This window comes from Thermobia domestica, unplaced genomic scaffold (assembly GCF_964235325.1).
Source record: "Thermobia domestica unplaced genomic scaffold, izTheDome1.hap1.1 HAP1_SCAFFOLD_994, whole genome shotgun sequence".
Taxonomy (NCBI): Eukaryota; Metazoa; Arthropoda; class Insecta; order Zygentoma; family Lepismatidae; genus Thermobia; species Thermobia domestica.
Genome location: NW_027656704.1, coordinates 3,072 through 26,087, shown reverse-complemented (window position 1 = coordinate 26,087; position 23,016 = coordinate 3,072). Strand labels below are relative to the sequence as shown.

At 35.7% G+C, this 23,016-nt stretch overlaps 1 protein-coding gene across 1 annotated transcript; it reads left to right on the top strand.

Annotated features, from left to right (window-relative positions):
- The first annotated feature begins 4,490 nt into the window (after nt 1-4,490).
- LOC145677529 (uncharacterized) lies at nt 4,491-22,646 on the top strand. Its single transcript, XM_081748003.1, has 2 exons — nt 4,491-4,731; nt 18,752-22,646. Exons 1-2 carry the CDS (start codon nt 4,491-4,493, stop codon nt 20,341-20,343), a joined length of 1,833 nt encoding a protein of 610 aa, XP_081604129.1. The 3' UTR covers nt 20,344-22,646.
- Nucleotides 22,647-23,016: the final 370 nt, after the last annotated feature.

The following is a 23,016-nucleotide window of genomic DNA, read 5'->3' as shown; positions in this document are numbered from 1 at the left end:
GCTAGTAAAATTTTGTTGCTTATTTGCATCCCTGTAGTAAAATGTTTATATCTCCGAATCTGAAAGGTAGCGACATGAAATTTGGTATATAGAATTTTCATTTACAATAATTGAAGACCTTTTTTTAGCGTTCTTAGATATTTCCCCCGTAAGGAAAGAAAAAAGACGGGGACAAAAAAGGGTAAAAGTTACAACTGTTAAAATAAGAACGTATCTCGAAATCGCTTAAGGCTATAGACATGAAATTTGGTATTTAGGACCTATGTATTAAAATGCTAGGTTTATATGTTTCTACTCAGTCGTTTCAACAATGAGATCTCGAAAACCACAAGTGCTAGAAACGTGAAGTTTTCGTTGGTCGATTCCACATTTCGTGTAGATTGTCCAGTTCTAATTAAATATTTAAAAAGCATGGCCGTTACTTCTTTATTCCAAAGGTACACTGGAAGTATTGAAAAGACACCGTACAAAAAACATTGCATTTCATCGTTTGTCCAGTTTGGGTGATTTTTGGGTATGTTGTAGATGAGGACCTCGCGGTCATAGTGACCTCCAGAGGTCACCAAAGGTCACACAACGGGTCTTGTTGGAACTGTCGCGAACTTGCCATATAAAATGTAGTAATGGTGTAACGAAGGTCACAAATTGAAACGTGTTGTGGGAGACGTCAGTCGGCAGATCAGTTCTACCGTTGCCCGGAGCAGGGAACTTGGACCCCTCTCTCCACGTTGCTCTAGTACTTTTCATACTCCCGGTCTCCGAGTCAGCAGGTTACTTTCTCCTTCCGGTACGTGTGTGGAAAGCAAGGAACAATAACTCTGTTCCCTCGGCACATTTGTTAACTAGGGTAACCGATTGCCTCGTCTTGCTACATGATTTCATGTCTTGATGATACCGTACAACTAGTCGTCAGGTTCAAACTCTATACCTTCAAAACAGGAACTTTCAACCTCGTCTTCAAAAATAACGGGCAAGTCACGTTCTGCAGCGTCAAGTAACGTAGACAGAAGTATGTTGCTGGGACAGCGAATACTTGATACATGTCTAGCGTAACCCATGTACGGTACCACAGCACACTAGCAACTTGTGCGCAGCAACCAATAGTTCTGGGCCTGCCTTTGCACGTGCAGTACCAACCTAATGTTGGATCTTCGAATAATTCCTCGGTGTCGTCTTCGATGTCGGTAGCTGGGTTCTTCAAATGCAATCCAAAGTTGGTGTTTGACGGAACCTGAGAACCGGGAGAACATTCACGCAAGCAGAATACCAGCCTTCTCTAACTGAACCTCAAACGTATATTACGCGTCACGTTGTGCCTTGTCTTCAAGTGCAAGCAAGTCTCGTGCCCTTTGGTGACCTCTGGAGATCACACGATTAGTTACGTGGACTATCCTCATTTGCCGTAGGCCGGTATAACACACAAATAGTTTTGGTATGCCAAGTTTGAACCAGTTCTGCCAACACCCGTTGTGTGACCTTTGGTGATCTCCGAAGATCACAGGGTTGGTCTGAGGGAGTTGGCCCCATATAAACAATTGACCCGGGGGTCCTCAGCTACAACATATCCAAAATTCACCCAAATCGGACAAACGAGGAATTGCAATGCTTTTTGCATACGATGTTCTCTTTAAAAAAAATAAAGTAGCATATCCTACGAGTTATACATTCCAACACCACTTAGTTTTACACAGAGGTTGTATATCTCTTAGGCGTTTGTTTCATAGCCCAATGATAATGAGAAACGAAGAATAACCATTTCTCCAGTCTAAGATGAATCTTTATTGTTTTGAGTGTTTTGCCCAATGAACACCATATATCATTGACATTATAATTAATTGAATATGTAATGTATTTGCTTATTACATACTGCATGCAAGAAGAATGAAAACACTGATCATACATGAATTAGAAACTCGAACTGGAAGTAGACTCAAATCTTGCATACGGTGCGAGATATTGAAAAAAATAGTAGAAAAAATCTCCCCTTTATGGTACCCCTTGCCGATTTTTATCAAGTCACCTTTCACTTGTATCTGTGAAGGGACATGTACAGATGATGTGAGGAGTGACAAGGAGATTAATGTTCATATGTGAATGATGGGCTGTGTAGAGAGGGCAGGTTCAGCTAAATGATTAAAAGAAGTACTGTATTTCAGAGCTTTCAGATGTTCCGCATACATGAAAATTAAAAAATCGGGAAAAACATTGGGGCTTGCATTTGTTAAAATAAGATGCCATCCCTTAAGGTTAGAGATATCAAATGTGATTGAACTTTTGCGACGCCGTAGGCTGAGCAAATGCAGGGGTCTTTATCATACATGTTAGTAGAATGTACTATCAGTCGTAGATGGAAAGACTTGTCCGAGTGCGTCACATTTAGGTTCAGATTTGAACTGAGCAGCTTTCTCACCACTACAACCATTAGCACCAATCATTTCATTTAATACTACTCCATCTTAAAAATCCTGCGGGAAAGCCAGCTAAATTCATAAAAAGAAGGGAATTTTTAAAAATTCAAATGAAGGAGTGAAAACAAAAATAGTTTCTTTGTATCTGTGTTCAAAATTAGCACACTATTTCTCATAGCGTCTATCAAGCTTCTCCAGTCTGAAACCCACCTCGAACGATATTAAATATCTCTCAGACTTTGAAGTAAAAAGAAAAATTCCATGTTACTCCAGAAATTAAACAATCAAACATTATGCTTAGGTAGTGAGTATGATTGACATATCTTTTTCCTAAACCGAGGAAGTTGTACTCAGTGGCGGATATACCATGTTAAGTGTGGGTATATTAAAATATGAACAACATAAGAATTTTTCGTATTAATTAAAGTGGAGGAATTTTTCTCGCTTAGTAGAATAATTTCGTCTCTGAAAACAGAAAAAGAAAACTTAACGAAGACCAACTATGACGTCGAAACCAAGTTTTGCGGTGAAAATGCCAAATAAGAGTGGTCACTTGATCCCTTAGAAGAATTACACTAATTATGTAATTACAGTACTTCAAATAGAATCACATTTTTTTTTTTCCTTTTTTCGAAGGTACTTTCAAGATACGAAACATCTTAAGCTTCTCCTTAGGGAGAAAAGAAAAAGTTTCAGTCCTCCTGGAAGTTTCCAAAAACAATTAAGATGTGCTTCCTATCTGCTTGTAAACCCACAATACTCTCTTGAGTGAAGTGGGTATGTATGTGTGTCTAAGGAAACAGAAGGATGTAGAAAGACGACTGCAATCCATCAAGTGAGAGAGGAGCACTTTCCCGCTTTCCACTTCCTGTACTGTATGAGATTGAAAACTCTCTCCTGGATGGCATCCATCACGACAGACTTCGTCTCTTCACTAAAAGCAAACCCCCGCCCTTCTTTCCCTTCGCCTCCATGTGTGTTTGTCTCTCAACTAATGTGAGTACAGTTTCCTTCAGAGGTCGTTATTCCTTTCCCTTCATGCGAAAACTGAATTAGAAACTTTTCTTCTTCTTTACTTCCTACTTAAGAATGTGATTACTACTTTGTTGGACTATGTATGTTCCACAATCAATTTCCTGGTACTTTTGCACATAAACATAATTGCTTAACTTTGCAAAGTCATTTAAAAAAAAAAAAGTCTCTAAAGAAACACATCTCCAAATATTAAGCCAAAACTATAGTCATCTGATTTTTAGCTAAATGTCGAAGTCGAAGGTCTTCGATTTTAAATTTTTAAAAATGTATTTTTTTTTTTGAGTAAAAACTCTTGATTTTCCTACATATAGTATGTTCCATTTCCAATGCGGCTTAGAAGTTTAGCCACTCATTTTTAAAATAGGTACCAAGGGCCACTTGTGGAAATAAAAGGTTCGAAACGTGACACTGACTATATCTCCTACATGGGTGCCGAAGTCAAGAAAGTGTGAAGCCTGTAACTGTATGCCGGTTGTACCGTGGGTCTGTCCCGTAATTAGGCGAGGCGCCTTGTAATTACTATTTTTCTTACATAAATATTTTGTCTACAGTTAGTTATTCTCTTAAACTACGATTGTTTTAATAGTTTGTTAAATTCTTTTCGCATTTTTTACAATACAGCTGACTTTTCGACATGTTTTCTAAAAAAAAAAAAAAAAAATTAAAGAACCCTACTTGTTGCGCCCCGAAGCCTTCGGCTCGCTGTGCACAATAGGTTGAAATCATGGATAAATAAAAGCTGCCCACCAACCAACACACTGCTAGACAAATATTAACACTCAAATCTAAATTTGGTCCATGATAAGATAGCAAAGGACATCTATGTTTAGTATCGTTACAATATATTACAACGTAGAAATACACAAATATAAAAATTCATGTCTAAATGTTGTTACTGTCCTTGTTTTACTGTATCTTGAAATAATTAGACTGAAACACCCCTTTGCCTTGATGACGACGGCATGCGGTGTAACATGAACTCCACAGAACACAACGTTGAGGAGCCATACTGATCGTTGATCGTATTATAACCTCCCATAATCCACGATGATTGGTCGAATGCAGGGTACCTACAGCATCCAGATATATTTAATTGGGCTCAGATCGGAGATCCTTCTTGGGCCAGAGAAGCATCTTCACATCCGTGGAGTGCTCATCAACTGTCAGTCACAATTCGGGAGCTATGGGCTGAAACATTATCTTGCTATAGGTACTGGTCGCCTGCAGGATGTTGGAGGCAAACAAAGGAGTGAACGTGATCTGTCAGGAAGTTCCTGTAACGTTTGCGGTGAGGGACGATGTTAGTACTAGGAGTTTCATTTCATCTTACGTGAACGGTCCTCAAAGAAGACTACCCCACTACCAACCTGAACTGTACCCTGCTGCCAAGAAGATTCCTTGCCTCATATGGTTGACGACACACTCATACCCTGCCATCGTTCGTGAACCAACTGGTACTTCGTGTCATCTATCCAGGAGTACTTTCTCCATGCTCCGAGCGTCCCATATCAGTGTTCCTTTGCCCATGTCAATCGTTGTGTCTTGTGACAGATGTTGAGCAGAGGTACCCTCGTGAGACCCTTGCTTCTGTACTCCGTGACGAGGATATGACTCTAGATTATATATATGTTCACACTTGTTGCCCAGAATTGAATTGATGAGTGATCTATTGTGCTGTTGCTCGTCCATCCGGTCTTGTCATCCGAACTAGCAGATGATGATTCTGTTATCGACAATTAACTCTTTTGGCGGTGGTTTTTACTCGAATTCACGTACTCACGATACACTCTTGATGTGGTGGAGCTTAGAAAGCCCAATTCCTCCATGACTTCATACATTTACTGGATCATACATTTGGTACCGATAATACGTCCGTGATCAAATGCATCTTGTCCATTCTGTTGTCAACTATTATTCGTACAGCCCATATGAGATTTGATGCTCTCACTGTCATATGTCACGTCCTCTTATTATATTCGCCAAGCTGAGCACAGAGACATTTTTCCCAGACAGGCCGTTGTTTCTAATTCAATTGCTCATGAGTATAGTCCATGTCCAGATAAAAGAATTAAAACAGGAACTCTGCTTCTAATCCATATGTAGCATTTTTCTTTCGTCAAACTTCTCCGATTTAATATTTTAGTACGAATTATTAAAAAGCAGAAAGAACCTTCAAATTATATATTTTCAGACGTAATAAATACATTTTTCGGAAATTTAATGACTCTTCAGCATATTTTATTCTCCAGCATATTTTATTTTATTTTATTGAATAACTTGAAACCATTAAAAATTTAGTAATTTAAAATTTAGAAAGTAGAGCATATAATACCTATAGATTTAAAAAAAGAGAATTTAGTTCCCTTTTCTTCAGTTCACAACATGTAAAGCAAAATTAAAAACAAAGAAAAATCTCTGATTCAAATTGTAGACTGTCATGACCAGATTCAGTGCATAGTCCATCATAATAGTTGACTTTCAAGCATATAACATTACAAAGTAATAGTTTTGTAGTTGCTGAGAAAAGCTTCAACATTTTCCCTATGAGTGCAGCATAGCCTAAAGCAGTTTGAACAAAAGTTACATCTACTGTAGAAAATGGAATATGTACTCCTTTTTCAGGTACAGTGTGAAGCTTGCAACTGTAGAGCCGTCAACTACAATGTGATTCGCAGTGCAATATTACTTTGTAAGCAATATATGCATAGAAACGAGGCACATCCAGAAAGTAAGCATCGATGAACTATAAAATGAAAGACGGAGAAAATGATTTTGTTACTGTAGAGTTATAGCCTACTTTTAAACATATGCAACATCCTTGTTGAGGTATTTGTTATAACGCGGTATTAGCTTTTGTGTGTTTATGTCAAAGACTTCTGCCGCTAAAAGTTGGACCAAAATGTCACAAGCATCTGCAACTCAGCTGCGCTGTCGAAACTTTGTCCAGCCAGAAATCGCTTCAGCTGGAGGAAAAGGTAGAAGTCGAGATCGAGACTGTAGGGTAACGTCACGTAGGACACCTATTTTTCGTGCCCGGTGACGATGTAATCGAAGAACGATTCTCCTCCCTGGTTGTAACGCAGCAGGAAGATCGGTGTGGACGCTAGGTGCTTCTTCTGCTCTGCTTTCAGTTATTTTGGAACCATCATGCACACAATTTGCGAAAAAGCAGGGATTTAGGATTTAGGATTTACATTTCTGGGCTTTCGGCATCTATGGCTATTTAACCCGTCACGTATGAGGGATGACGTCCCTCGGCGAGCACAGCATCCGGGAAAAGGGGAGAAAGGAAGTGGCCTAGGATCTATATATTAAGTATCACCCCGGCATTTGTCTGAAATGAGGAAAACCCAGGAAATCTTCATTCAGCGGGTGACCGGAAAAGCTTCTTACACTTTTTCGACTAAGTGCTTCCACCGGGAATCGAACCGTGGACCACTCGCTTGTGAAAACCCAGTAATTGATATGCAGAAATTGACATGGGAGTTTGGATATTGTGCTCTACAGAATCACTTTTTGCATACTTTCCAACAATTCAAGCGTAACCATGAAATTTCGGCCACTACGGTGTTCGACGTTCACATTGGTGTGGTTTTTTATCTGCATCATCTTCTGACCATATCTTCACTCATGATATCTGGTCCATAAACTTCACATAACTACTTCTACATCTCAGTCGCCGAAAGTTTCTTAGCGTGAAGAAATCTGATTACCGTGTATAGCTTGCACTTGACGACCGCGTTTAACTTGTATGCTCACAGACTTGTTTAAGTACCAGAGTTGTCTCACTCACATAACTGCATTCGTGCCAGGTTATGGTTATGTGATGCTACCCCATTCCTGTGCAAGCGCATCCCGCTCTGACCAGTCGTACCATCTTGAAGCACTTTTGGAACTTACTTTGTGGATATGCCTCGTATAAAAAATACATTTTGATCATAAAAACGGAAATGTCTGGAAATTTACCAGCCACGATGCATTCTCTACAGACAAAGAATAATCACATCAAATAAAACTAAATTTTTTGTATTATAATATATTATTATCTGTATTAGTAGTGTAACAATTTTCTCCTTCTTTCACCAAATGAAGCACTTGTGCAAAAAGCGAAAGGCATCACATTACGAAGATACAATAACCGAGTAGTAGAGGGTTCATCTCTAGTGCGGAGAGTCCCTCTTTCGATCCCAGGCCATGTGTATTTGTAATAGACAACAATGTGACCATAAATTTTCTCTTGTTCCTTACGTTCCCTCCCGTATCCTCAATCTTCTAATTTTTTCACAACTGTTGGGTGTAATGGTTATTTGTTAGTAGTATAAGCGTTTCAAGTAATTCTTAGTTTAATGTCCCATGATTATAAACCAAGGCTAAAGGAGACAGTGATGATGAGATGAATGTTAATGGTGATGGTGAAAGTGGGAGGAAACTGGAGAACTCCAAGAAAACCCGCAGACACTATAATTAACCATCACGAGATCTAGTTGCAGGGAACTGGGGTCGAACCAAGGACCTCACGCGTCAAAGGTGAGCTCTTTACTACTAAGCCACCCGCAAGTAAAATTTTGTCTGAAATAAGCGCGTGCTCTCTATCATTCGGAATTTGACATATTCTGTGGGAACAGTTCAGTAGTTTATTGGGATAATCGCAACAGGAGTAAGGGGTTAGTGTACCTAGGTATTTATATTTTGATAGTTATCTTCGTGGAGTATAAAATAAATCTGTATGTAGAACCTATGAGCTAGAGATAAAATAGAATAGAGAGTGCTGTCAGGAGATTACTGTGTTCTGTTCCGTGCTACAATACAAGTTGTAGCTGTTTTTTTGATTTGTTAGCAGCATGATCATCCAGTGAATACTCGTAGAATCTACACTTTCACACTTTAGCCTAAAATTTAACTTCAGAATCTACGGTCTAGAAATAACTGAAACACTACATAAATTGTTAGATTCCCATTTAAAACTCCGATTAAAAAACACACACACACAGACTTGTTACCCCAAGAAGGAAACTGTATATTTGAGAGGGAAACGGCGTACAAATTCAAACAAGACGGAAGGCATATTAACTTTCAGTTAACTTAAATCAAGCTTAGGGGAAGGGGGGGACAGTTACTATTTTTATCAAATTTTAGAAATTTACACTCATGTTCAAAATGATTGTCGCATATTTATAACTGTCTTCTTGTAAGAATATAATTTGATAATAATTTTGCAGGGCACTTTTAATATTTATACTATGTGTATAATCGGCAAATGTATATTTGTGGTAAATTTCATGGGAAAAGAATTATAAATACAAAAATTAGAATGAGTAAAACAAAATGTTGCTAAATAGACAAGAAAGTTTTATTTTCGTTTTATTGTTATTATTTACTGCTTTTTGGACATTAAATTTGCTACATACATGCCTTTGCCGATTATACACATACTAACATTATAAGAAATGCCGGGGAATTCATTATCAAATTAAATTCCTGCAACAACATATTTATAGACATGCTACAATAATTTTGGACATGAGTGTACGTGCCACGTAACCTAAGCATATTTCATTTTGATCAGCAAAATAATACAGGTGTCATGTCACTAAGGGAAAAATAGGATATAGGCTAGATTCATATCCTTCATTTTAATCCTTCAATTCTTGTATGTATTACGGGTGATTGAAATAAGTACGCCTTATTCATTTAGTTTTCAAGCAGAATGCTTTAAAAATTGTGAGAAAGATCTACGTGTTATTCGATAGATTCTTCTCTCAATAATTCATTTCGATTGCAGTAGTCTTACTCCATTCCAATGAAGCGTCTAAGAAGCTTTATACAGGTAGTTGTTATTTGAAGTGAAGGTAAACCCGAAGACTAGAGGCTTTAGTATAACTGGAGATACAAATTTAAAGCTGAACTTCTTTTTTATTGTTTTCTGCATGTTATCACTGTTGCTTTTAACATTTATAACAACTACTGTATTTCTAATTACTAACATTATCATTAGTACCAAACCAAAGGTGTACTGTAACGAACTAAATGAAAATAACGGAATACATTAGTTACTGCAGATGGATACCTTACTTTTTTTTCTCGCTGTTGAAGAGGAGTTATTTTCATGAACCTTTTCTGGAAAAATTGTCGGGTTGTTTTCAAGTTTATTTGAAGAAAAACTTCGGACATCATAACTTCTGATATTCTATCATCTGATTGTGAAGTTTTAATTACACTGAACACTCACTTGATCTGTTCATTACTGACTGGCAGAGAGAGAGAGAATATACTGCAACTATATTATTTTCATACGTTTGTGCATCTGCTGTCTGTCCATAATTTACAGTTGTTACCACTTTTCCATCAAATGTTGATAATATTGATTCTAAACCAAAGAAGTCACTGTATAGTTTATTGTTATCGAAACTAATTATAAGTTTCATTTCCACCTCCGTCAAATTACGAGATAAGAAGGATTACGATTACAAATTAGATTTCTCAGCCTTTGGCAGCTATGCTGTTATTCCGTCCCATATGAGGAAACATATCTCTGTGATCAACACTACCCGTGGAATTGGACAGAAAGAAAGGAATGGAGAAGGAAGGAAGTGGCGTGAGATCATTATGTTAGGTATTATCCCAACATTTGCCTGGTGTAAATGAGGAGAACTCAAGAAAACCTCACTCAGGATAGCTGGCTTGAAAAGCTTTTCTTTCTTTTTCGACTTAGCGTTCCCACCGGGAATCGAACCCGGGAACGCTCGCAACAAAGGCGAAAACATTAGTGACTACGCTACGTGGGACTACTACTAAATAAAAGGTTTGATGCCGCGAGATAATACGCGTGTACCAATAAAAATAAATTAAACTATTATTTTCTTTCGATTAAAATATAATCCTTCTATATGACAAAAAAACTAAGCAGATAAAATGCAGGCTCAGTGGTGAACTGCTTATCTCTGATGCGAGTGGTCCTTAGATTCCAGGCCATGTGAGTTTATAGTGGATAATTTCGTTCCTTCCCCATTATCATTCCACCAGTTATTTCAGAATAATTCACTTTGATTAAGTTATCCATATCCTTCAGTGTACAGGGCATAAATGTGGGATGTAAAACTTATATTTCACTTCATTTCATAGAACAAGTAAGAGCATCGTATACTTAAGGCAGTGCTTACCACTTGATAGTACGCAGATCTCTACGAGTCCGTACAACAAACGTAAGAAATATGTAGCATTATTTACTTCTCATAGGCCTAATTTATAACGTACTCAGTTTTGCGAAAATAGCACTTCATAAGCTCTTTTATAATGTGACGTTCGCCACTCCATCTGTTCGTAAAACGAAAACCAACCTGCAGCTGGAAGACTGCATTATTGCATTATAGCTTAATCCCAATTTTGAAAACTTTTGCACCCAGTTTGCTAAGATTTTTCCAAACTTCATGTCTGGATGGTATATTAATCCAAGTGTGCATTGTAATAGAAATTGTTGTGCAAGATATAACTTACACAGTAATATGCTTGACATTACTTCTATTAGTTAACATGTGTTCTTGATGTGTCGTTCTTTTCCTCGAATGTTTTTAATCTTATTTAAACCAAATCTAAGTCAGTGTAACCAGTGCTTAATGTGTAGGGCAGGCTTGTGCAAGTTGGAACAGAGGACAATCAAAGTACTTACTGGTGTCGAGGACCGCACGAGATAATGTATAACATTTTCACAAGAATTGAATAGCTATATTCAATGGAGAAGCTTGTTCATTGTACAGTAACAGCACAGAAATAGGAAAACTATAACGGTAACCAAAATATTCACTTACTAAAGAAAAGCAGAAAATTACTACTTTAGTCTAGTATTTACTTACTATTTTAGTCGGAAACTTCAAGCTTAATGTTCTGAACTAGTCTCTCAATGTTCAGTGATCAATTTTATGTTCCAACGCGAAGGATATTTTTACGGTCGACATTAGTTATCCTGGGAAAATATTCATTTAAGGTTAAGAGGTCACGTAAAAAATACATTTCCAATAACGGATCAGGCGCGCCGGATGAAAGTGTTCAGTAGGCCGCAACAGGCCTAAGGGCTGGCTGTTGCACATGTCTGGTGTAGGGCTTCTAGACGTGCCGAATTTACGTAGTCTCTTTCCCCCTTCCAAAAGCATATTCAAAACTCCAAAGGCTCTATTTAGAATCATTTATAGCGTCGTATTTAGAGTTAGCCTAACGCGTGATCCTAACTTCTGTGTAGCAACGAATTATATACAAAAAGGCCAGTCATGACTCTTGCAAACACTTTAGGAGAAATCAAGGTAAATGAGAATAAGTATCTCCTCCCTTGATTCCTCCTAATGTTCTTGCTTGGACAACCCTGTGGAAAAGTCGTGACCGGCCTTTCTCTATAGTTGCTAACTTCACTAACGTGCTACTAAATACTGAATACGAAGTTAGCATCATACGTTAATAAAACTCTAAATACGACGCTAAAAGTGACTCTGTATAAGGTCTCAAATGTTCCAATTTTTGTCCAAGATATGAGTTAATGGTAATTCATCAAACATTTACAAAATTGCTTTTATTGGTCACCTGATTTTCTACAAGACATAAGTTAATGATAATTCATTCAATATAAGTAAAACTAATTTTATTAGTCACCTGTGTTTCTGCAAGACATGAGTCAATGGTAATTCATAAAATATTTTTAAAATGTTTTTATTAGTTACTGTTTTTTCTCCAAGATATGAGTTAATTGTAATGCATCCAATACTTAAAAATTGCTTTTATTAGTCACCACTTTTTCTCCTGGACATGAGTTAATGGCAATTAATCAAATATTAAAAAACTGCTTTTATTAGTCACCAATTTTTCTCCAAGACTGAGTTAATGGTAATTCATCTAATATGAAAAAAAAAACTGCTTTTATTAATCACCAATTTTTCTCCAAGACATGAGTTAGTGGTAATTCATCAAATATTTTTAAAAATGCTTTCATTAGTCACCAATTTTTCTCCAAGACATAAGTTAATAGTAATTCATCCAATATTTAAAAAATGCTTTTATTAGTCACTGATTTTTCTCCAAGACATGGGTTAGTTGTAATTCATCCAATATTTAAAAAAAATGATTTTATTAGTCATCAATACTCAACTCATAAAGATAATCTACTCTCTGTCACTTATTTATGGTGAGTGTTAATCTATTATTTACTTAATTCTGTTAATTCAGCATAAAGCAAGCACATAACAATGGATTAAATTTTCATGGGGAGCTCTGCATTTTAGTCTGCAAATCTAGGAGTGTTATTCATGTGAGACATGGTCCTAAATAATAATGCAATAACCTCTGAATTATATAGAAAAAGCAATGACGTCGTGTTTGGATCGAAATAAATTAGTAGATTTGGGAGAATGTAACATTACTAACATTTTTAGTGTCAACAAAACTTGCAAAGGAATAGTTCTGAACCTCGGCAGCTACCATAGTGCCAAGGAGTTTTTAAAAGTTAATATAATTTTAAGTGAAAATAATAATATCAGAAACCCTGTGTATGTTAATTTTCAGTTTTGGAAGATTACTAAAGTTTGTTTTTGTTTTAGTATTCAGTTTCACAAAGCAGCCTGTGAATGTCTTTAATTATGTAAGTTTGCCTGAGATGATTTCTATCAATGTAAGCATTTTGTAATTGTTAGTTTTGTTGTTAACAGAAACACATTGCATCGAACAGCGTGATGTAAGTTATGCAAAATTCTAAGTGTTGACATGATGCTCAATCTTTAAGCAGTATTGGTTAACTAAGATTGCTTCAGAGAAATCTCATTCATACGTGTAATGATTTCAGCCCAAATTTTGGAAGCTATGAGCTGCAGTGTAAGCACCTTTTGCTGTATAAATGCTTCAGTTTATTTCGTCAGAGTCAGTATTGGTCAGTCATGGATAATCAAAGGGATAGAGAGTTTTGGAGTAGTTGTCGGAGAGCCATTGGGTTAGCAATACATAGTGAAATCGTAGAATTCAAAAACAAGTGTTTATACAGTTATTCGGATAGACTGATCGTGTGTGCATCAAACGTAGCTGCACTTAACGTGTTGACTTCCGTATTTTGGTCGACATCATTATCACATAGAGTATGATCTAGTTTCCTATCCTCTTTCAGCCTGAGAATTGTCAAACATTTTAGAATAACATAACATACATTCACTACACGAACACACACTTAGACACATTAATAATAAGACAAAATGCATGTTAAAGGCTACTTTAAATTGCTTTTCTCTTTTAAGTACACGGTTCTGTTTTACCGACTCAACACAGTGGTGGAGATCCCCAAAGTACTCCATAGCTCATTATAGGTGCGTTCTTATAACATTAGAAATATTAGTAATGTAGGATTACTTTGAGCTAATACTACCAATCTGCGAGTACTCCATGGGTTCTACAGTAGAAAAAACTACATTCCAAGTTCAATTGTAGGAGTAGCAAACCAGATTGACAATAGGAAGGCGTAAAGACTAGCATGAGAGGAAGAAAAAGTACTGAAAGATTGTTCGGTATAGACTAAAAGAGATTATGAGAAATAAATATTCAATCCGTCGTAATCTGAAGTCGAACTCAGGATCTGATGCATCAAAAACATGCATAGTACTAGACTAAGACACTTGAATTGACATGAATTTCAAATTTTTGCTAGGGAAGGATTCGTTCGTTGTTTCCCCTTTAGTGACAACCCTGAATCGAAGTTGTTTGTTTTTGCGGGCAGTGCTACTCCACAATGAGGTCACTTAGTTTCTGTGGAGTCACTGGTATTCTCTTGTTTAACCACTAAGCAAACGATTTTTTTTTAGTTACCAACAGCTAATGATGGGATTGTCACAAAACCGAAAGGAGAAACAGCTAAAACAAGAAAGTAAACAAGAGAGAGAGAAAGAGGTAGAGTGGTAGACACTTATATATGGTAGACACTTATATATGGTAGACACTTATATATGGTAGACACTTAAATATGGCTGTTGCCATATTTCTTCAGAAACATTATGTAAAACAATTGAGAACACATCGCGCGGTTTGCATGTTGAAATTTTGTGAATACCTGGATTTCCTTAAGCATTTCTTTCTACTCTGTTTGTCGATAACTTCAGTACATAAGCTTTTAAACTTAGATGCCCAACATATTTGGCAATCACGCAGAAATCAACACCGAAGATGCTATACTTGTGTTAATTTAATACACAGGTTGTGTGTCATTTCAACTACCGGCATTTGACGCACAACTCCAAATGGAGAGTGAGTTGTTCTAACCACCTGTTTGTGTTATATTTTAATACAATCGCGTTAACACATAGGCATGTCGTTGAAATAACAACGATTTTTTACAGTGTACGAAAACGGAAGTGAATATATTTGTGATTTCATACCTCTTAAACCACCAGACCAATCTCATTCAAATTTTCAACATAGATGAGGTTCAGGACTGAGATGTCTTTTATCAATTCACTTTGACGATACAACGTAGGGGAGGGGGATATATATATATATACTGTATATATAGGGGAAAGTCTGACAAAACCGGGACCCCCAAAATGTTTCTGCTTGTTCCTCAGCATCTATATGAATAGTATAGCTTGAATTAGCTTTCAAATGCTAAATAGATTTCTCATTGACACAAAAATGTTTATTTCAGTGGAAAAAGCTGGGAAATTTCGAGAGCAAAAACATTTTTTAAGTGTATGCAAAAACCCGGTTTTGTGCGACCAGGTCGGACAAAACCGGGTACATATAAAAATAATTATAAAAAACTTTTCTTTTACAAGAAAAATATGTAATTACTATAAGAACCAGTACAGTAAGAATAAATACATCTGAAAAAATATTTGGGCTTAAAAAGTACGGAAAATATAGAGGTCTAGACTATATTAGACCAATAACATAGAAAAATTAAATTTAGGTCACGATTTTATTAAATCTAAGAACAAAAATCACAAATAAAAGTTTCATCATGTTCGTCCACATTACTACAAGCTTCGTGTGCCCATCCCTTACAGTTAAGACACTCTATCTAACCTTCTCAGATTTACACTGTACTACCTGGTTCTGTCCGGTTTTATACTACTACGCCATTATTCAGAACTAAAGGCCTAGCACCTCTCAAAGAGCTTAAAAATTCTGATTCAAGACATGAAATAACAGCAGGAAGAGTTATTATTATATGTTGTATACTTACATAAGTCAATCTTCCAGTGGTTAGGAACAGCAGTATATTATCGATGGGAGACAAATCAAAACTTTTCTACACAAATTCTTCAACACATCACCAACGACAAAGGAGCCACTTACTTAGCTTTCTCTTAAACTAAGAATGACATGGCGGCTGTTTGCAACTAATTGCATGCGTTGGCCGACAGATAATGGCACTATAACCGGGCAGATAATGTCCCGGTTTTATCCGCCTTTCCCCTATATATATAACTCTTGAATCAGGAGACCGATCTTACCACATAGATGAGGTTCGGGCGCGGGATTTTTTATTATTATTATTATTATTTTACTTTAACGGTGCAACTTAGGGAAGGAGGAGGGGGAGACATATAAAAATGATCGGAAATGACCGATCTCAGGGTCGAATCTATACTTTTCGAGGTCGCTGAGACGAACACTTCCAACGCCATTTAAATCCAAATGCCCCTTTATGTTCAAAATGAAAGTATTCTCCTCATGCGAAGAACGAGCATTCTTCTAGTATAGTGTATGAAAAAGCGACGTTTCCAGTTCAGTAGGTTGTTGGAACGGTACGTGATGGCACGAAAAAACTATATAGGGGACGAGCACAATGTTGAGTGGGGGAACACCTTGAACTCGTTTCCTGATAATGTTGTATTCTTGGTTATGATGAGGCCGCAAGGGAACAACGTGTTGAACTAATAATGTTGGTGTTTCATTTAACATAGAGTGCTTTATCAGTCTAAAGCCCAAACGGCTGGTGCAATTGGAAAAAATCCACAATTTTAAATTGAAGACCGCATATTTCAAACAATTTTCCCCCTATCTTTACACATAACGGAGTTAGCCTATAGCTCGGGACTTTTGATATACTGGGTGTTTCGCAAACGATAATCTGAAGCATTTCTACCGTAATGAACGATAATGAAAAATATAATTCTATAAAATGTATAGCATGAGTCTTCTGTTTATAGTAAAATTGGGTAATAATAAAAAATTCCATAATTTATTTTTGATATAGTTGCTTGTTATTTGAATTAAGCATAGCTTAAATCTGAGGGGTACATGCTTCAATGTAAAAGAATCGTTCAGAGTACACAGAAAAAAGATTGAATACCGCTGGGTTAAAACCTCTCATTATCATTCATAACTTCGTATCCTTAAAAGAAAGATGTATAATTCTGTTTCTTTAGGGCAATGTAAGAATATTCAAGAATAGAAATAAGAATAGAAATTCAAGAGCAGGAAATAATATTATTATTGGCAAATACGGAATTTCAATCTCTACATATGTATTTTTATCATTTATCTATATGAAAATCTATTTTTCTTTAAGTATTCATTATAGTTCCCTCAGTTCCTGCTATGTGTTTTATTCTATTGCAAAATATGTGATAAACTGTATTTATTAACAGACTTTGTTTTATTTAGTTTCTAGGCTAGGCAGGCCTGAAAAGGTAGGGGAACGCATGACGTCATGCCGTCTCCCGTGCCTATTTTTACCCATTGTATTTTTTAGGAAGTGGAAGGACGCCATAAATATTTTGGAAGTGGAGGAGCGGCGTCTCTCGTGTTCCCCTCACTTTCACTCTGTTTCCAGATGAGCATGTTTCATTTTTGTTATGCCTGTGAATGCAATGGATGGATCAAGTAATGTCTCACTGCATGTCCACAAGAGTGTGTTCTCTAATATCATACGGTTCTAAACTCATATTGCCAGATAAAGAAAACATAGACCAATATTTTTTTCATGTAGGTGAGCTTCTTTTCTGATTAATTTGATTCAAAAGTTTTATTAGGAAAATTAATTACAATAACTTTGTCAGTACGAACGCTTATAATTCGTCGTAAACTGTAAAACAAGTATTGACACCATTGCTTTGCCAAGCAGATACGTATATCCAAAACAAAATACATATTACACAGAATTTAAACATTTCGGCCCGTTCGTTTATAGTATCATCCGATTTCATAAGAAAATATAAAACAATCAGACAACCATTTCAATAGGTCAACACCTCCATAATAATACATTTCGCTTTGTAAAAAATAAAGTGTTGAAACAACACAAAATGACTATCACTTTAGCGTGTTACTTGTGTGTTAATTCAGGACCAAGCACATCGCCTTCTGAGCATATCAGAAATAACTCGTTACTACCTTAGAGAATTTGCATTGATATTTATCGTTTAATATGAGCAAAGCATTGCGAAATATATTTCGCACTTGTGCCAAGTGACGAAAAATGTTCTATGTTTCCTGTTATCGATCACAATAATATTCTTGTAAACCTGTGAATCGTCTGACAACAGTTACATAAGCAACAGTTCTGCCATCTTCTGTTCATACGTGCTAAGACACAAGAATAACAAATAAAGAAAATAGATGGAAGCACTGCTATCTGTGTAACTGGTGTCAGATGATTCACAGATTTACAACAATATTATTGTGACCGATTACAGAAAACATAGCGTTATTAGTCACTTATGTATTTGTAAATGCGAAATGTATTTCGCAAAGCTTTACTCATACCAAACAGTAAGAAAGGATGCAAATACTAACAGCCAGTAACGAGGTATTTTTATATGCTCTGAAGGCAATGTCTTAATGTTGAATTGACACATAAGTAACACGCTAAATGGTAGTCATTTTGTGTTGTTTCAACACCTCATTTTTTGCTGTGTATCATTATTAATTTATCACCTAAGTAACTATATAAATCCCTTATGTCCAATTCCTTATGTCCATATTCCACGATACCAGGACTAAATAGATATTTTAATTCAATACTGTAAATATTACAGTAATTGCAACAATTAAACAAATCATCACACTTTTTTTGTATCCAATAAGCTAGTCAGCACTTTTTAAATCATTCCAACGTTCCTCGTGTTATACATTTATTTGAAATGCTTGAAAAACAATGCCGGAGGTCACGCTACAAGTACGTCTTGAATCATCCATTGTAACATCTAACCAATACTTTCTTTCCTTTTACATTATAAGAATCTAAGTTTTACTGGTAGTCATAAAAAAATCTAAAGTTATTTTATTGTATTTGCAAATGTAGTCTTCTATGTAGCTCATAAAACTCTTTTGTTCTGTCTTTGCAGAAATTGACGCCCGAGGTTTTCATGAGTCCGTGTTTGATGGCTTCGGAGATTATTATTCACCATGGAAACGCCACAAACGAGTCTCTTCTTATTCAAAAGACAACTGGCGGGGCAAACGGGATCCGCTAGGAATCAACGCCAGAGGATTCCACGAGAACGTCTTCAACACTGACTTCGGATCGTTCCAACCTATGAAGCGTTCTTCAGATGACGATTCCGAAGAAGAGGAAGAGGAAGATATAGGCTTCAGAAACAGAAGAGGTTGGAGTAATGATTTCATGAATATGTACCTTCCAATGCAGCATACCACATGGAAAAGATCTCCTTCTGAGATGGGTGGGGAGAAAGGCTTCCATGAACAAATATTCGGCGATGATTTTGGTTCATTTTCACCTGTGAGAAAGAAACGTGACACTACTGCTGAAGAATCTAATACCAAAGACCGTCAGAACCAAAGCAAAGAAGAAATCAATTCTCCTGAGAAGAAATATGGTAACGGATTTTATAACGATGCTTTCACAAGAGGTTTTGGTAACGTCTGGAGTATGAAACGCCATGGGCCCATACTGCCACCAGGTAAAAGAAGACCTGAAATGGATTCTAGTGGATTCCACGGAGATACATTTTCACACGGTTTTGGAGACTTTTATCCGATGAAAAGAGATGACATGGATAAACGTCGACCTGAAATGGATTCCACTGGATTTCATGGCGACACATTCTCCTCAGGATTCGGCGATTTTTGGCCAATGAAGAAGAGCCACATACCAGGTAAGAGAAGGCCAGAAATGGATTCTAGTGGTTTCTACGGAGATACATTTTCAAGTGGTTTTGGAGACTTTTATCCAATGAAGAGAAGCTCTGAAGCAAACAAAAGACGACCAGAAATGGATTCTAGTGGATTCTACGGCGATACATTTTCTAGTGGCTTTGGAGATTTCTATCCCATGAAGAGAAAAATTGACAGTAAACGTAGGCCTGAAATGGATTCCAGTGGATTTTATGGGGACACATTTTCAAATGGTTTCGGCGATTTCTACCCAATGAAGAGAAGATTTGGAGAAGCAAAACGAAGGCCTGAAATGGATTCCAGTGGATTCTATGGCGACACCTTTTCTAACGGTTTCGGGGACTTTTATACTATGAAACGAGATTCTGATCGTCAGATGGATAATTTATCCCGTCTTCGACTTCTACTTGGCAAATTGGAGCATAAAAGAAGACCTGAGATGGATTCGTCAGGATTTTACGGAGACACCTTCAGTGGCGGATTTGGTGACTTTTACACAATGAAGAAGAGAGAAACAGAAAATCCAGCAAATCTATCTGACTCCAATGAAATTAATGCTGAAAGAAAGGTTAATGGAAGTGCAAAGTCAATAAATGAGAATAACAAACTTGGTCGCTCTAAAAGAAGTATTGATTTTAATCAACCTAGTCACCCGACAGAAGAATACGCAAACTCACATAAATTAGATCTAATGAATACGCCACTACAAAGTTCTTACTTTGTTAAGGAAACCCCATCCATTGGTCACCAACAAGGAAGGTTTCCCAGCAGTGCAGAAAATATGAGAATTATGACACGTTAGTTAAGGTAATACTTGTATTTGAAAAGCAATTTAAACAGTTCAGATCAACAAATGTCGAGCGCATTTTATTCGAAACAAGAGATAATAATAATAATAACTTGCTTTTCATTCTTACATTATGTACTCTCCCGTTGTGAGATCGAATAAAACTCATATTAGCGGCCAAAAAGGACTTTTCGGTGGCTGGGCACATGTAAAGACTAACAAAATACAAAAACCCAAAACTAAAGGTCGAAATGAGCTTTATAACGATTCTCACTTATTATTTATTAATGACTGTTAATGAACATATTCATGTTCAATTGTCTAAATGAAATACAATAATGTACAGTTGCTAAACTCAGCCATACAAATATTGAACAAACTTTAATATTGGAATGTATTTAATTTTAAAAAGTAAAAAAAAAATTATTAACAGCCCAAAATAAGTTTGTTTCCTGTCTCGCAGGAGAGAGACTAAGAACATTTTAACATTCAGACTCCGGCACACATAAGTGATACTCTCTCATATACAAGAACATAATATGTATTCGCTTCATAAAGAGAATATATATTCCTTTATCAAGGTCGGATTTAGAGCCAGTGGTGTATGCAAAGGGGAGTTTTAATCTTCCTTTCAATAATATGAAGACAAACATTTCCTATATTAAGATATATATATATTAAAGGGCGCGTGTCCTGAAACGATATGAGTTTGAGTGCTAATTATTTTTATTGTTCAAAAGTAAAGAAAGTAAGATATTTAATTTCTATTCAAAACTAAAGATCTTAATAGACTTAATAGATCATAAGAATCAATTCATTTTAAAAGCAAAGCAGCCGACTACATTTCCATGGCGTATCAGTTTTGTAAGGAAACAAAAATCTGAAGTTTTATATAATTTTGATTTTAAAAAATCCCATACTTACACAATATTTCCAAAAATAAATAAATAAATAAATAAAATTTTCATCTTGTTCCTTCTTCCAGGCAACCATACCTACAGAAGACTGATAGTTACTAAACATGTGAAGAGCTTTTCTGAAATGCCATAATTTTTTTTAATAGTTAGCTCTACTTAATGAGAGGTATAAAAACAATTTAAAAACTAAAAAAAAAAAAAATTGGTACCGGATAAAGTGTGATCAAATGAGCTTTAGCTTAAGAAGTCCATATTTCTAAGTCCGGCCTTTGTCTTATGAAGATTAAATATATAACTGTTATACGAAATAATCTGTAAGTGATGAATCTGTATTAGTTTCATAACACAATTGACAATTTATTTTCTCTATGTTAGAACATAACACTGTATGACCACCTAATAACAAAAAATTTCAACCAACACTAAGAATAAACAGAGTATTTTTTTTATCTCTCAGTACTTGTTCTCGAGAAACAAAAGACATGCAAATCCACAACAAATACAATTTTCCATCTTCCCTTTATAAAATACCTAGTCTTTAATATCTTCTTTCTTTCATTGAAATATTATTGTGATAATAATTTCATGTGAACAAAGTTGTAATTTTGAAATATTGTACCTGATTGTACAGATATAATTAACTTTATTAATTAATAACATAAGGTAGTTTATAATGTTCTTCTCTCTCCGTAGGCATCAAAATAATAACAATATTTACAAAAAAAAATATTCTTATAAATTGAACCTTTTGTTGTTATAACTTTGAGAGGAGGGGGAAAGACGTACAGAAAATGTTCTGTGTTCTACTAGTCAAGATTCTAAAAAATATATATATTATAATAATGATAAAACAATATATTTGTAAGCATTCATTTTTACATGTATGTATATTTTAAACATGTTAATATTTTTATTGTATAATAAAAACTGAGGTATTTGTTATTAGTGAGTTAAGAATTTTTAAAAAGGTATGTTCTATTTTTAATTTATCCTACATTATTATGAAATGTGGTAGATATGTATATCTTTTATTTGTTTTGAAGAAACCAACATAGTCTAGATATATATGAAAATGAAAATATTATATCTTATATATGAATATGAATTTTAAAAATCATATTCCTGCAACTACTTCAAAGAAGAAGAACTTGGGTGCCACATTAAGTGCTCGAATTAAATCATGATAAAAAAAAATATATGATAGCACAACTCTTTGTAATGCTATTGGGGTTTATATACTACCAGAGGTGATCGATTCAAAAAACATCAAATAAAAAAATGAATGGTATCTCATTTGCATGCAAATAATAAATAATTCTCCAAATATATTATGTAATTAAAATAAAACTGTTAATGTCAAGTGAGAACTCAAAAAAATTACAATAAACAATAAAATAATTATTTTTCGTCATTTTTATGTTTTAATTTTTAAGCTCTCTTTACATACATACTTCATTATAATACAATAAACGTGGAAATACACTAACATTCTGATGTGGAATCTCTGTAAAGAAATAAAAGGTCATATAAAATTGATGACGAAACCATCAATTCGGTCCTGTACTGTGCACAACGCGACCGTTTGAATGAAGCAATCCAGAAAAAGCGACCAGAATTGGCCAACAGGAAGGAAGTTGTGTTCCATTATGACAAATGCGCGTACACATACATCTTTGATGACTCGGAACAAATTGACGGAACTTGGTTGGGAAGTTTTGATGCATCCATCGTATAGCCCCGACGTTGCACCGTCTTACTACAATTTGTTTCG

Bases quoted from the DNA above. Each gene is read 5' to 3' on its own strand.
- LOC145677529 (XM_081748003.1), top strand. From the start codon at position 4,491: ATGATTGGTCGAATGCAGGGTACCTACAGCATCCAGATATATTTAATT. The intron at 4,732-18,751 runs GTGAGGGACGAT...CTGTCTTTGCAG, and splicing joins AAGTTCCTGTAACGTTTGCG to AAATTGACGCCCGAGGTTTT.